At 46.1% G+C, this 14,431-nt stretch overlaps 1 protein-coding gene across 2 annotated transcripts in view; it reads right to left on the bottom strand.

Moving 5' to 3' along the window:
- Positions 1–1,118: 1,118 nt before the first annotated feature.
- LOC116037838 (GA-binding protein subunit beta-2-like) overlaps positions 1,119–14,431 on the bottom strand; it is a 15,336-nt gene continuing 2,023 nt past the window's right edge. For both annotated transcript variants that reach the window (XM_031281879.2, XM_031281878.2), the window contains exons 2-8: positions 13,252–13,359; positions 12,212–12,379; positions 10,976–11,170; positions 3,713–3,863; positions 2,819–2,995; positions 2,077–2,195; positions 1,119–1,869 (exon numbers count right to left, since the gene is read on the bottom strand). In XM_031281879.2, coding sequence (XP_031137739.1) covers positions 1,516–1,869; positions 2,077–2,195; positions 2,819–2,995; positions 3,713–3,863; positions 10,976–11,170; positions 12,212–12,379; positions 13,252–13,359 — 1,272 coding nt within the window. In that variant the 3' untranslated portion in view covers positions 1,119–1,515. The remainder of the gene's footprint in view (positions 1,870–2,076; positions 2,196–2,818; positions 2,996–3,712; positions 3,864–10,975; positions 11,171–12,211; positions 12,380–13,251; positions 13,360–14,431) is intronic.

Below are 14,431 nucleotides of genomic sequence, written 5' to 3'. Positions count from 1 at the left end.
GATTACAGGAAGGTGTTTACGTAGGTGGAGCGTTCAATGCAGTAGGCTGTGAGGAAGTGAAAATGGAACTAGTGAGCAGAAAAAGTTGTAGTTTGGCAGAACTTTCAGTCAAAAGAAGACCATTCAAGTCCAGCTACATGTTCAATCTGTAATGCTGATTAGTCTGGTGGTGGCGAGGACCCTAAACTATACACAACATCACCGCCGTTACAACATCTGGTATGAAACATCCGAAAGAATACGAGTTGTGCATGAAGGAATCTACAGACAGCAGCCAGAATGCAGCAACTTCAGGTACGGCAAAGGAAGGACAGTCACTGTTTACTTCATTAATGAGTTTACTGAGTTCATGGACTGAGGATGGGACGAGGATTCAGCAGAATCTCAACCACTGGATTCAGTATTCGGCCAAACCCTAAAAAAAATCTGGATTCGGTGCATCCCTAGTAATAACAGTTGAAGCTACAGCGAAGGTCTGAGTATCTGGGAGTATGAAAAACGCGCTCCCGATTTCTCAAGACTTAAAAGATACGGAGGCATCGGATGAACGACCAACTGACAAACACTGAAAACACGGAGGAGATAAAGACAGAGAGATTAATAACGGGGATAATGTCACCATCAACCATCTGAATCCAAAAAATAAAAAATAAAAACCGAGAAAAATGTTGAATGGGAAATCTAAAACAAGTCTATATTCCTGCTGTAGGAGTCTCTGCGACACAGCCTATATGTGTGTGAGTGTGCAAGTGTGTGTGTGTGTGTGTTAGTCTATGTGTGTGTGAGCTTGTTGTTTAGGCCAGTCAGTCTGTGAGTGTGTATGTCTGTGTGTGTGTGTTTGTTAGTGTGTGTCTGTGTGTTCTTGTTTAACTATATTCGTGGGGTCCAAAAACTGGGGAGTCCAGTATACTTGTGGGGTCCCGACAGCTTTGTGGGGCCAAAATGCTGGACCCCACAAGTTTAAAAGGCTGTTTGAGGGTTAAGACTTGGTTTTAGGATTAGGGTTAGAATTAGGTTATGGTTAGGGTGAGGGTAAGGGTTAAGGTTAGGCATTTAGTGGTGATGGTTAAGGTTAGGGTAAGGGGCTAGGGAATGCATTATGTCAATGACGGGTCCCCACAAAGATAGTGAAACAAACATGTGTGGGTGTGTGTCTGAGTGTGTGAGCTTGTTGTCTTATGTTTTCAGTCTTCTTGCTGTGTTTTGTGTTGCTTCTCCTCTCTGAAGTGGTGCTTTTTTAATTAACAGTTGAATAAAACGACGCACAAACAAACAAACTTCTTGTCTTGTTTGTTTTGTCTGATTTTAAATCGTCTTGCTGCGTTTTCACGAAAGCCATGTTGTTTCTCCTCTGCGCTGTCTTTTCGGGGGGGGGGACGGTGCACATTCTCCCTCCCGTTTAGGATCTGTCTCCTCCTCGCCCCTCCCGTTTAGGATCTGTCTCCTCCTCGCTGCGTCCCCCTCCCCTCCCGTTTAGGATCTGTCTCCTCCTCGCTGCGTCCCCCTCCCCTCCCGTTAGGAGCTGACCTCCGTGGTCTCTCCGCCCGTCTCCACCAGCGTGACCTGCCCCTCCTCCCCCTCCATGATGATGCCTCCGTCCTGCAGCACGACCATCTCGCCCTCCTCCACCATCGCCCCGGCCGCCTCCTCTTCGTCCTCGTCGCCGCCCACCACTTCCTCGGGGCTGGCAGCGTTGCCCCCGGCGACGGCGGTGTTGTTGGTGTTGTTGTTGTTGTTGTTGGTCTGGCTCTGGGACATGGCCTCTAGCTTGATGCGGTACTGCTCGGCCTCCTGCTCCTTACGCATCAGCTGCGTCCGGTACTCTTGCGCCTTCCTGTTGGCCTCCAGCAGCTGCCTCTGCAGCAACTCCTAAACAACAACAACAACAACAACAACAACAACAAGACAGTTTAAACATCACTTTAGTCATCAGTTTCCAGTCAAAAAGTTTTAATATTTAAAGAAAAGAATTGTCGTAATTCAAGATAAAGGTTGTCACACACACACGCATGCACAGAGACACGGTACACGCACGCTCAAACACAGAAACACACAAACACACACACACACATTTACCGTCTCTCCTGTGTCGTTGTGGTTGTTGGTCACCTCCAGCTTCCTCTTCCTAGAGGGCGGAGGCTGAGGCTCCTCCGTCACCACCTCCTCCGTCACGGTGTTGGCCGGCACCGCCAACACTGAACACACACACACACACACACACACACACACACACACACACACACACACACACACACACACACACACACACACACACACACACACACACACACACAGATTAACAATCAGTATATCGGGCTACAGGCTGCATCTCCACCGCTACGCTTTGGTTTTAAGCGAGTTTTGAGGTAAAAGTGATCTCTGTGCACCAAGTGTTTTTATCTCAAGGAGAAGAATTAATCTCTGCCAGAGCAGGGGGAATGAGAGGGGGAAACGCCAGAGCAGGGGGAATGAGAGGGGGAAACGCCAGAGAAGGGGGAATGAGAGGGGGAAACGCCAGAGCAGGGGGAATGAGAGGGGGAAACGCCAGAGCAGGGGGAATGAGAGGGGGAAACGCCAGAGAAGGGGGAATGAGAGGGGGAAACGCCAGAGCAGGGGGAATGAGAGGGGGAACATCAGAGCAGGGGGAATGAGAGGGGGAACATCAGAGCAGGGGGAATGAGAGGGGGAAACGCCAGAGCAGGGGGAATGAGAGGGGGAAACGCCAGAGCAGGGGGAATGAGAGGGGGAACATCAGAGCAGGGGGAATGAGAGGGGGAAACGCCAGAGCAGGGGGAATGAGAGGGGGAACAGCTCATACTCTGCTGTCCGTGCTGCATGGTGACGAAGAACGGCGGCGGCATCCCTCCTGTGGTCTGCAGGTTGCCGTGCTGGTCCGTTACTATGGTGATGACCCTCTGACCCGCCTCGTTGACAACGGTGGCGTGCTGGATGTTGGAGTCCAGAGCATTGGCGGCCATTGCTTCCTCTGAGTCGCCTGAAACACAAAAAAAAAGACGCAAAAACGTGACATCGCGACAGATTTATAGCTGCGATCACACACACGGCAAAAGCACTCGCTTCCCGGGCAACGGCTAACGGTTGAGACCGGTTCAACTTTTGGAGAAACGCAGCCCTGTGTCAGGCTGCGTCGGCCAATCATCAGCGCGGGGATCAGACCTGTCAGAGACCCGTACAGGAAACAGGAAGCATCACCGCCGAACGTCAAAAAAGGTAACAAAAACGTTTGTGTTGTCTGTGTCTGTCTCTCTGTGTGTGTGTGTGTGTGTGTGTGTCTGTGTGTATGTCTCTGTGTGTGTGTGTGTCTGTGTCTCTGTGTGTGTGTATATATATGTCTCTGTGTATGTGTGTGTGTGTGTATATATGTCTGTGTGTGTGTGTGTGTATATATGTCTCTGTGTGTGTGTGTGTGTATATATATGTCTCTGTGTGTGTGTGTGTGTGTGTGTGTATATATATATGTCTCTGTGTGTGTGTGTGTGTGTGTGTGTGTGTGTGTGTGTGTGTGTATATATATGTCTCTGTGTGTGTGTGTGTGTGTGTGTGTGTGTGTGTGTGTGTGTGTATATATATGTCTCTGTGTGTGTGTGTGTGTGTATATATATATATATATATATAGTATATATATATATATATATATATATATATATATATATATATATGTCTCTGTGTGTGTGTGTGTGTGTATTAATACCTTGGTTGGCCTTGTTGAGCAGGTCTGCGAGGTTCACCACTCCTCCCTGGATGGAGGGGATTCCCTGGATGATGAACTGCGGCTGGTTGGTGCTGCTGGTCTCCACGTTCATGCTCACCTGGTTCATGTTCACCTGGTTCTGCATGCCCTCCTACACACACACACACACACACACACACACACACACACACACACACACACACACACACACAAATATTTAGTTTCTATCTTCTCTTTAATAGAACATGTTTTGAACAGATAATGGATCACTATATAATAGAACTATATAAATTACTCCTGGTGTGGGACATTCACACACATCTAAAGAGCAATGTTAGAACCATTTCCTTCTTTTCACATCAATATCAACTAAAGAAATGTGATTTAGGTTTTTGGTGTCGTCCCTCCACGCCCTACTTTCTCCTTGCAGGTGTTGCATATTGTAAACTTGTTATCTTCTGCACACACGCTGAAGAATTCCCAAACAGCTGACATGTTGCAGGTTAATTCACCAGGTTCCTACATGTGGAGAATAGCGCCGACACGCCTTCACACCGCGAGCGGGTACGCACCACACACGGCGGAGAAGTTGAGAGAAAGGAAAAAGAGAGCGTGCTGTGGCGTCCGTGTGTGCGTGCGTTAAGCCTGGTTCACACGGCAGGATAATTAGGCCGATTTTAGCCCCGATTCCCCCCTTCCGACAATCTTTAGGATGCTCCGATTATGGTAAAATAATCTGATCAGATGTTCCTGCCGTGTGTGGTGTGTTAAGACTGCTCTCGTCTGCTCGGAAGGACGTCGGGACCGCTCCCATCTCAAATCGGGGATATCCAACATGTTGGATTGTTTTGGCCCGATTTCTCCTCGTGTGTGGTGTCCCCCGGGGACAAACGAGCACGCAGCCTGTGGACTGTGGCGTGTAGCCAATCAGAAAGAGAGGTGACGAGGAAAGCACCGGGAAACAACATCAAAACAGCCGGCGGCACGGCGCACCAGAAAGTCCGGTGGACGTCGGAGATAAGTAGAGCAAGTATAGTCCATGCTGGCGTTGTCTCCACTTCTTTGACCGTCGCCTTTTCTTTTGATAACGTTTTTTTCCCGGTTAAAAACAAACTACAAACTACAAACTATCACCACTGCATCCTCTTCGTCCGCTGTGATTGTTTACTCTGAAGTCACGTTTGATCTCGAGGGATTTTGCGAGATTTCCCATCCAAACTGTTAGACCGGTGATTTTTTTAATCGCCGTGTGTGGAGTCTCTCAGGATTGGAAAATAAGCCGACAATTTTAAAATCGTCCCGTGTGAACCAGGCTTTAGGGTTGGGTACCGTTTGGATTTTTACAATTCTTTACGATAGGGTTAGTGGTGGCCTAAAGGTTAGAGATGTGAGCTTGTGACCAGAAGGTCGTCGGTTCAATCCCCAGACTAACAGGATAAATCTGGGTGGGGAAAGTGAAAGAACAGCGCTTGTCCCTCCCCCATTACCACCACTGAGGTGCCCTTGAGCAAGGCCCTTAACCTCCAACCGCTCCAGTGGAGCTGCTCAGTGGCAGCAGATCAGACTGTGGTTGTACTGGGCAGCTTCCAGGTATGAATGTGGAACTGTGTGAATGTGATCAGGGCGTTCCTGCAAAAGAGAGGCTGCCTCTCAGTGAACCTTCCCTGAATAAATAAAGGTTAAAAAAAAAAAAAAAAAAAAATTCTGAACCGGTACTTTTAAAACGATTTCGATTCCTAAACCGATTCTTGAAAAACTGAAAAATGACATCAAAGAAAGGCTCTTTTATGGGTTTTTTTTTTTTTAAATTGAAAAGTATTCAAATTTAACAACATATTAACATTTTTAAAAGTACTTAAATATATAATAAGTAAACCTAAGTCACCTAAGGGCTCTGACACACCAACCAGACGGCCGACCGTCGGCAGTAAAGTCAGTCAGACTGATCAGTCGGGTCCCCGAGGTCCAAAAAGTTCCTCCAAAACACACTGAGGAGACGCCGACTTGAGCGTACGCTCTGCGCGTGCACGAAACGTAATACGTCTCCATAGCAGCAGGCGGCGCTGCTCTGTATTGTTTCCATTAACAGTCTGATTATTTCCCAGAAAATGAGAACCGGCAGCTGATTGGACGACCGCGTCACGTGGGTCTTTTTTCTCCGGAAAGTCACAGCCAGACTGTCATGGCGGCTCGTTCAGAATACGATCTCATATTGGACTAAAATAGTTCACCGAAACGTGTTTCTGAAAACATTTGAAGAGAGAAATAGGCCGTGCAGTTGCTGAATCTGTCTTCATTACAGATCGACAAAGGTCAGTTTAAAAGATTTTCGTCAGATTTTGAGAGGCTCATCCGCTCCACATTTCCGGGTGAGTCCCGACTGCCCTGTCTCTGACTGTCCTGTCTCTGACTGTTCTGTCTCTGACTGTCCTGTCTCTGACTGTTCTGTCTCTGACTGTCCTGTCTCTGACTGTCCTGTCTCTGACTGTCCTGTCTCTGACTGTCCTGTCTCTGACTGAACATGTCAGGTCGGCCCAAATGAAGGCCGACGGCTCCTCCAACGGACGACGGCACGGACACACCGAACAGACTCGAGTCACCGACCTCGCCAGACGGTCCGACGGCCGATTATCAGGCTGGTGTGTCTCCTCTCTAACACTGTTGTGGCAAAATGTGCTAAAATCTGTTTTAATTGAGTTATGAGAAATATACAACGTACAACAAGTATGATACTAGATAAAAGATGATATGTATTTTAGTTTGTGTATGGAAGAGACCTTCTCCCTCCTTGGATCACCTTCAGTTGTCGCTGCGCAGCTGCAAACAGCCACAAGCTATGTTTCCATCCACACGTTTTTATCCAAATTAAGTGATATATCGAATGAAAAATGCCTTATGGAAACAGTAAAATTCAATAGAATTTCATGAATATCGACTCAAATGAAATACGTTCGGTCTCATCGGATTTTATCTTGATCGATATACGGCTTATGTGATGAACGCTGATGGAAATGTTATTTGCCGAATAAATAATGAATTGCGATTAAGTTTTAGGTCATTTTATGGCTGCAACCCGCCACAAAACAAAGAAGTTGTAGTTCATTTCCGCCCAGTATTTCCGCTCTGTTTGCACACACGGCGGGCGTCAACAAAGACAGATGGAAGTGGACGAATAAGGAGACGCACTACCGGGAGTGCCGACACAAATGTCCCTTATGATGCAGCCATCGTCTACCACAGCCTGTAGAACGATTGATGGCCAGCCCTTTATGGCCAGCCCTTTCTATTGACTACATCCCTGTAGCCTTCAGCAGGGGGTCTAATGAGGACGTGAGTCCCGTCTAGGGCTGAACGATTTTTGAAAATAATCTAATTGCGATTTTTTCCCCAAATATTGCGATTTCGATTCGATTATTTTTTTAAGCTCTTTGTCTTCCGTATTATTCAACAAAGAATAATATAATAATGTATAGTATGAACACACAATTACACACTAGACAGTTAAATAAGTAAAAATATAGTATATATACACAACACACACACAATTTTTTACAGTGCACAGAGAGGAGCTGCCTCCAGCCCCTCCCCCTCGTGAAGTTGCGTGCTGCCGTGTGCACTTGTTCAGAGAGGCTATCGTTACGTTAGCATGTTGCTGGTGTTCTTGTTCAGAGAGGCTATCGTTACGTTAGCATGTTGCTGGTGTTCTTGTTCAGAGAGGCTATCGTTACGTTAGCATGTTGCTGGTGTTCTTGTTCAGAGAGGCTATCGTTACGTTAGCTAGTTGCTGGTGTTCTTGTTCAGAGAGGCTATCGTTACGTTAGCATGTTGCTGGTGTTCTTGTTCAGAGAGGCTATCGTTACGTTAGCATGTTGCTGGTGTTCTTGTTCAGAGAGGCTATCGTTACGTTAGCATGTTGCTGGTGTTCTTGCCGTGGGATTAACTGTACTAATAAAACTGTTGAAACACCGCGGCCACGCTGCTGTGAAAGCTCCCCGAACGTCATTTATCAGAGTCTGGTTGTTACCCCTCTCAGTGGCAGCTCCTCCACTCATATCTTTATAACGGAGCTAACCGCTAATCAGAGCTAACCGCTAATCAGAGCTAATCGTTGCTAACCGAGCCTTCAGTTCTGCGTGTCTGTATCCATTAACTGCATGTATGGACTCAAGCCCGAATAAAACCCTTCATTTTATTAAAATGGCTGTAAACGTTTTAAACTACAACTCAGAGTTGTTGGAATGACAGAAATCAGCTCAAGGTACGGCGTAGCGTTAGCGTGCTAAGTTGATGCTTTCTCTGCGGAGTACAGACTGATTTGCTCTCGTGAGTCATGTGACCAAATCGCAGCCTTTGCGATTAGGAAATCGCGTTTTAACATATCGCGATATTATCGAAAATGCAATTAATCGTTCAGCCCTAGTCCCGTCTATTGGCCATACACCTGTGGCATAAGGTGCCCTCTGGAGTTACGCAGCGAGATATCATGCGCCTCATCCACTCCAGGTAGGTTAAATATACCTTCGCATCATCCTCGTTCGTATGGCGTTGCACACGGCGTAAACCCACCGGTGCACGGTGGTTTTGCTGACTCCAAACGTTTCTCCTACCACTCTGTTCTCTGCTCATGGAGCCAGTTTGTAGAGCGCAACGGCGATACGCTTCTCGGTTGGAACCGGAGGGCGATAGCTTGCGACATCTGGGGAAAGGGACGGGCCAAACAAATTACACAACAGGTCAAATGTTGTCTTGGTCATCCGAAAATGCTTCAACCAAAGGGTTTCCGTGAAGTGTCTCTGAACCACGACCTCCCAGAACTGTTTGGAGCGCTGTCGTTCCCACACCACAGGCCGCCTCCGCTGTCGTCGGGCATTTACGTGCATCTGCATCACCATAGCAACGTGTTGATAGCGTTCTTGTCTTATTATAGCGTGATATGTCGCTATCAGCCGGCACATAAGCACTATTACAACTTGTGCAGTATTGATCATTTGTTGGTAGATGGCATGATCCAAACTTTGTTCGCAAACGTTAGCTTGAATGTTGTGCGATTCAGTGCGAAAATGAACGGAAACACCTTAAAATGTCTAAATTCTATTCGATATACCAATTTGACCGCAGAACAGCATGTGACGTCATTACGCAACAGGTTTTTATTCGCTTTAAAGCCGTTGGATGGAAACACACTTTCACCAGCTTTACTCGCATGAGATAATTCGATTGACAAGTGGATGGAAACTTAGCTACAGATGGCTCACCACGGTTACAGCCGCAGTAGTATGGCCGCCGCTGTATAGCCACAAAAAAGCTACGGCGGGCACCAAGCCCAAACGCCTTAAGGCTGGTTACACCCTGGATGCGTCGCGTGAGCGTGGCGTTTCTGTTGCGTCTCAGAAGCGTGACGGCTGCGTGGATTTTTCTGTCCTACACACCAGAAGCGTGTGTGACGCGGCGCTGCTCCTGCTACAGGGAGGGCTGATCTCGGGACGTAGCGCCGACACATTCAAACTCTGAAAACTGGGTAAGTGGGCTGTCTGTTTATAACAACTTATGGCGCTTTTCCATCACATGGTACCTGCTCGACTCGCCTCGACTCTACTCGCCTTTTTTGGTTTTCCATTACGAAAAAAAGTCCCTGGTACCTGCTAACAGGTACTTTTTTTAGTACCACCTCAGTCGAGGTTCCCAGCGAGCTGAGGCGAGCCGAAAAGGTGACGTGGAAGCGACAGACGGGGGTGTCCTGAACAAACTCGCTATTTTTAAACAGTTTAGCCAGCTGTGTGTATTTTTTTGCTGCCTCCAGCTTCTTTAGAAACTAAATGTGTCTTCTGGCAACACACACCTTCCACGTTCTGTGTGTGTGTACGTTAGGTCACGGCAGTTTACTGCGGCGCCGCTTTTACAGTTCTGCGGAGGCTCCGGCAGAGCTTTCGCTGTAGCCTAACTACACACACACACATGCTGGCTCCACGCACACACCAGCTGACAAATGTATACCTCAGGCCACATATTACACAGGCTACGGAGAAAGCTCTGCGTGGAGCCTCCACAAAACTGTAAAACGAGCTCAAGTGACCTGATGTTTATACTTGTGCGCTGGTGTGTGCGTCGAGCCGGCAGACGACCAGCCACGCTGAGGAGGGACTAAAATCTGAAATGGAAAACGGACGCACAGTGTGTCGAGTCGAGGCGAGTAGAGTCGAGCAGGTACCAGGTAATGGAAAAACGCCATTAGTGTAGCTGTAGAGAGCCTATATAGCCATCAGTGTTGTAATGTAACGGAGTACAAATACTTCGTTACTGTACTTAAGTAGAAATTTCACGTATCTGTACTTTACTTCGCTATTTAAATTTATGTTAACTTTCACTTTTACTCCACTACATTTCCTAGATAAAATGTATACTCTTACTCCGTTATATTTCCACTAAGCATCTTCGTTACTCGTTACTAAAAAAAAATAAAATTAGAAGAAATGTGTGCGACTGCAATAAGGGAGGTTTGGCGAGTCACTGCTCCTAGATTGCATTAGGCACGCTCCGCACGCCGCGCGCTCTATTTCAGCGCTTGTTTGTTGCTAAAGGAGGAGGAGGACGCACAACTGAAACATGAAATATGGCATTTTAAAAGTAGCCTACATTTACGATGGCTAGCTAACGGTAGACTACAGAGAAAGTGGGATATTTTTACGTCCGTTTCGGAGCGTTTGGACATTTTCCGCCGCTATGAACGGGCCGGGCTCTTGATCAAGCATTTGTGTTTTAATCATGACTTTATTAGCCTGATTCGGTGGGGAGAAAGCTCTGCCTCTCCAGCTTCTCCTGTAGCTCTGGGTGGATGTCCTGACCTGACTTGAGTGTGAGGTAAACTGGGCTACATCGTGTCCCCCCCCCCCTCTGTAGCACTGTTGTCAGCCAATTAGGTGATGGAGACCGTGGTGAAGGACAGTATTAATTAGGTGATGAGACCGTGGTGAAGGACAGTATTAATTAGGTGACGGAGACCAGAAAGTCTCCTATATGGTTCCAGGTCTTTGATTACGTTGCTGCCTTGATCTGTTAGCCTCACTATTCAGCTATTCACTATTTAGCTCGCCGTCCATACAGCATAGCTCTTCCGCCGTCCGTCATGGCGTTCATAATTCACGCGAGTAGAGCGTGACGTCACGTGCAAAGGGGCTCTAAGTTGTGTAAACGTGGTTCTGTGCGACTCCCGTTTGTATAAATAAAGTTGTGTAAACGTGGTTCTGACCGTAGGCGGCGTCTCACCTGCAGCAGCAGCATCAGCTCCGTGTTCTGGATGTCGGCGGCGATGTCAAACGGCGACTTGTCGAACTTGCTGAGCGCGTGCACGTCGGCTCCGTGCTTGATGAGCGTCTCGGCGACGCCGTGGTGGCCGTGCTGCGCCGCCCAGTGCAGCGCCGTCATCTTCAGCATGTCTTTGGCGTTGATGTCCGCGCCGCTCTGAAAAAGTTACAACTGCAGTTTAAGAGACCTTCTTCCTTTTCATCATTCCTTTCACTTCCTGTCAGCTGATGAGCTGATGTCACAGAGCTCAAAAGTCCCGCCAACAGCGGGTTCTGGAAGTAAAAATACATTACAATTCCTCCATTGACAAATTGGAGTATAAGCCATGAAATGGTAACCGTCGATGGTAGACTTAAAACCAGCTACGACATGACTCAGCGATTGTATATGCTCATATAGACGCCAAAAGTTCATGGGGCACTACCCTTGTTTAGAGATAAATGTCTTTTATTCGCGATGTCTTGGATAAGTACTTCATTACCCACAATCCCACAGTGATGCCTCTGATTGGTGGAACTCATGCTGGTGAGGAGGGGGTGGGAGGGGGAGCTGCCTGCACAATCCGTCACGAGGATTTACGACAGTGCACGAATCACGATCAGTTCCACGCTTCTGCCGTTAGCCTCCGCCGGGAAGCTAACGTTAGCTTAGCTAACAGCTAATTCGGCTAACCGCTAGCTGACAGCTTGATTCAGTCTAAAATAACGTTAACTCAAACTAAACACTGGGTAAAGCCGTCTACAGCTGACGTAACAGCCGTTATATATGTTAACGGTTATTTTCAGGTTTTTTTTTTTAAAGTTATTACATGCTGTCTCAGCTAGCGGTTAGCCGAATTAGCTGTTAGCTAAACTAACGTTAGCTTCCTTTGTTCAGTGGTGCAAGGTGGTTTATGGGATGAGTAGTTCCTTCGCTCTGAGATGACGATATGTACACAGTCTTGTACCTTTGACTTTTTGGGGATTTTCTGTTCATTCTTTTTACTCTAAATGATATGTTGTATGCTAATGAGTCACGTCGTAGCTGGTTAGCCTAAGGCACGGTCTAAAACTCTTTATGTACAGATTTTTCCAGACGTCAATTTGAGAAATGACGGGAAATTTACTTCAGGAACCCAAGGTCTCTGGGAGGAGGGGCGGGACTGTTGAGCTCTATTTCTTGGTCAGAAGTCTAGACTGAATCCTGATTGGTTCTCACCCGGACCAGCAGCTCCACGATGACCGTGTGGCCCTCGGCGGCGGCCATGTGCAGCGGCGTCCGGTCCACCTTGGTGCGGGCGTCTCTGCTGACGCCGGCCCTCAGCAGGACGTCGGCCGTGGAGTAATGGCCGTGCTGAGCGGCCAGATGCAGCGGGGACGTCCCCAACTACAGGAAACACACACACAGATATATGTTATTACACACACACACACACACACAGATATAGGTTATTATACACACACACACACACACACACACACACACAGATATGTTATTACACACACACACATAGATATGTAATTACACACACACACACACACACACAGAGACATATACATAGTAACACACAGATATATGTCATTACACACACCACACACACACACACACACAGATATATGTTATTACACACACACACACACACACAGAGACATATACATAGTAACACACAGATATATGTCATTACACACACCACACACACACACACACACACACACACACACACAGATATATGTTATTACACACACACACACACACACACACACACACAGAGACATATACATAGTAACACACAGATATATGTTATTACACACACACACACACACACACACACACACACACACAGACATATACATAGTAACACACAGATATATGTCATTACACACACCACACACACACACACACACACACACACACACACACACACACACAGATATGTCATTACACACACACAGAGATATGGCTTTACACACACACACACACACACACATCATTACACACCCACAGACACACACACACACACACACACAGATGTCTGTACATTCTCTCACACACACACACACACACACACACACACACACACACACACACACACACACAGATGTCTGTACATTCTCTCACACACACACACAGACACACACACACACAGATGTCTGTACATTCTCTCACACACACACACACACACACACACACACACACACACACACACACACACACACACACACACACACACACAAAATGAGACCGTGTTGAAGTCTCACCCAGTCGGTGGTGAACGGCGCTCCGTTGGCCATCAGGTTTCTGACCTCATCGTCTTGACCTTTCCGCGCCGCCTCCAGCAGACGCTTCCCGAGGTCCACCAGCGACATCTGACACACACACACACACACACACACACACACACACACACACAAACATCACGTTAACGTAACGCACAAATGCCCTCAAACACGTCTTAATACACTCAACAGCTTCGCAGTTTCACGCTTCATTCTACATCAAAAAGTCCAAATATTTAAAAGACAAAACGTCCAGATATTTAAATACAAAAAGTCAAAATATTTCAAGACAAAAAGTCAAAATATTTAAATACAAAAAGTCCAAATATTTAAATACAAAAAGTCCAAATATTTCAAGACAAAAAGTCCAAATATTTAAAAACAAAAAGTCCAAATATTTAAATACAAAAAGTCAAATTATAAAAGACAAAAAGTCAAATTATTAAAAGACAAAAAGTCCAAATATTTAAAGAGAAAAAGTCCAAATATTTAAGACAAAAAGTCAAAAAAAATTTAAGACAAAAAGTCAAAATATTGAAATACAAAGTCAAAAAGTCGCAATATTTAAAAACAAAAAGTCGCAATATTTAAAGACAAAAAGTAAAAAAAAAATGAATGACAAAAAGTCAAGTAGAAAGTGGCATGAAAAGAAAAGACTCAAGTAAAGTACAAGTACCTCAACATTTGGACTGAAGTACAAGTACTGGAGTAAATGTACTTAGTTACATTCAACAACTGCACAAAAGCAAACCATTATTTCCGGTTAAATCACCAACAACCAGTGGAGGAAGTACTCTGTTACAGTAGAATTGATCTTTAAATATTTGGACTTTTTGTTTTTAGTAAACTAGCCGACAATATAACGGCTACAAGTCCAGCTGAGATGATCAGACCATTACACACACAGCTGGTTGGATCCTTTACACTTTCTACTATGTTTGAATACTTTTACTACATTCTCCTCATTATACTCACACTCTGGCCTAATTTATGGAGGGGGATTATTTTTGCTTTTTTCTGAGTTTTTTTCTACTTCTGAAGGTGTTTTTGGACTTTTTTTCCAACATTTTTGTCGCCTTTTTCAATTTTTTTGGCTATTTTTTCTGAGTTTTTAATCGCTATTTCAATGTTTTTTTTGGGGGGTGGAATCAACGTTTTTGTC

Source organism: Sander lucioperca, chromosome 16 (assembly GCF_008315115.2).
Source record: "Sander lucioperca isolate FBNREF2018 chromosome 16, SLUC_FBN_1.2, whole genome shotgun sequence".
NCBI lineage: Eukaryota > Metazoa > Chordata > Actinopteri > Perciformes > Percidae > Sander > Sander lucioperca.
This window is presented reverse-complemented; position numbering and strand designations above follow the sequence as displayed.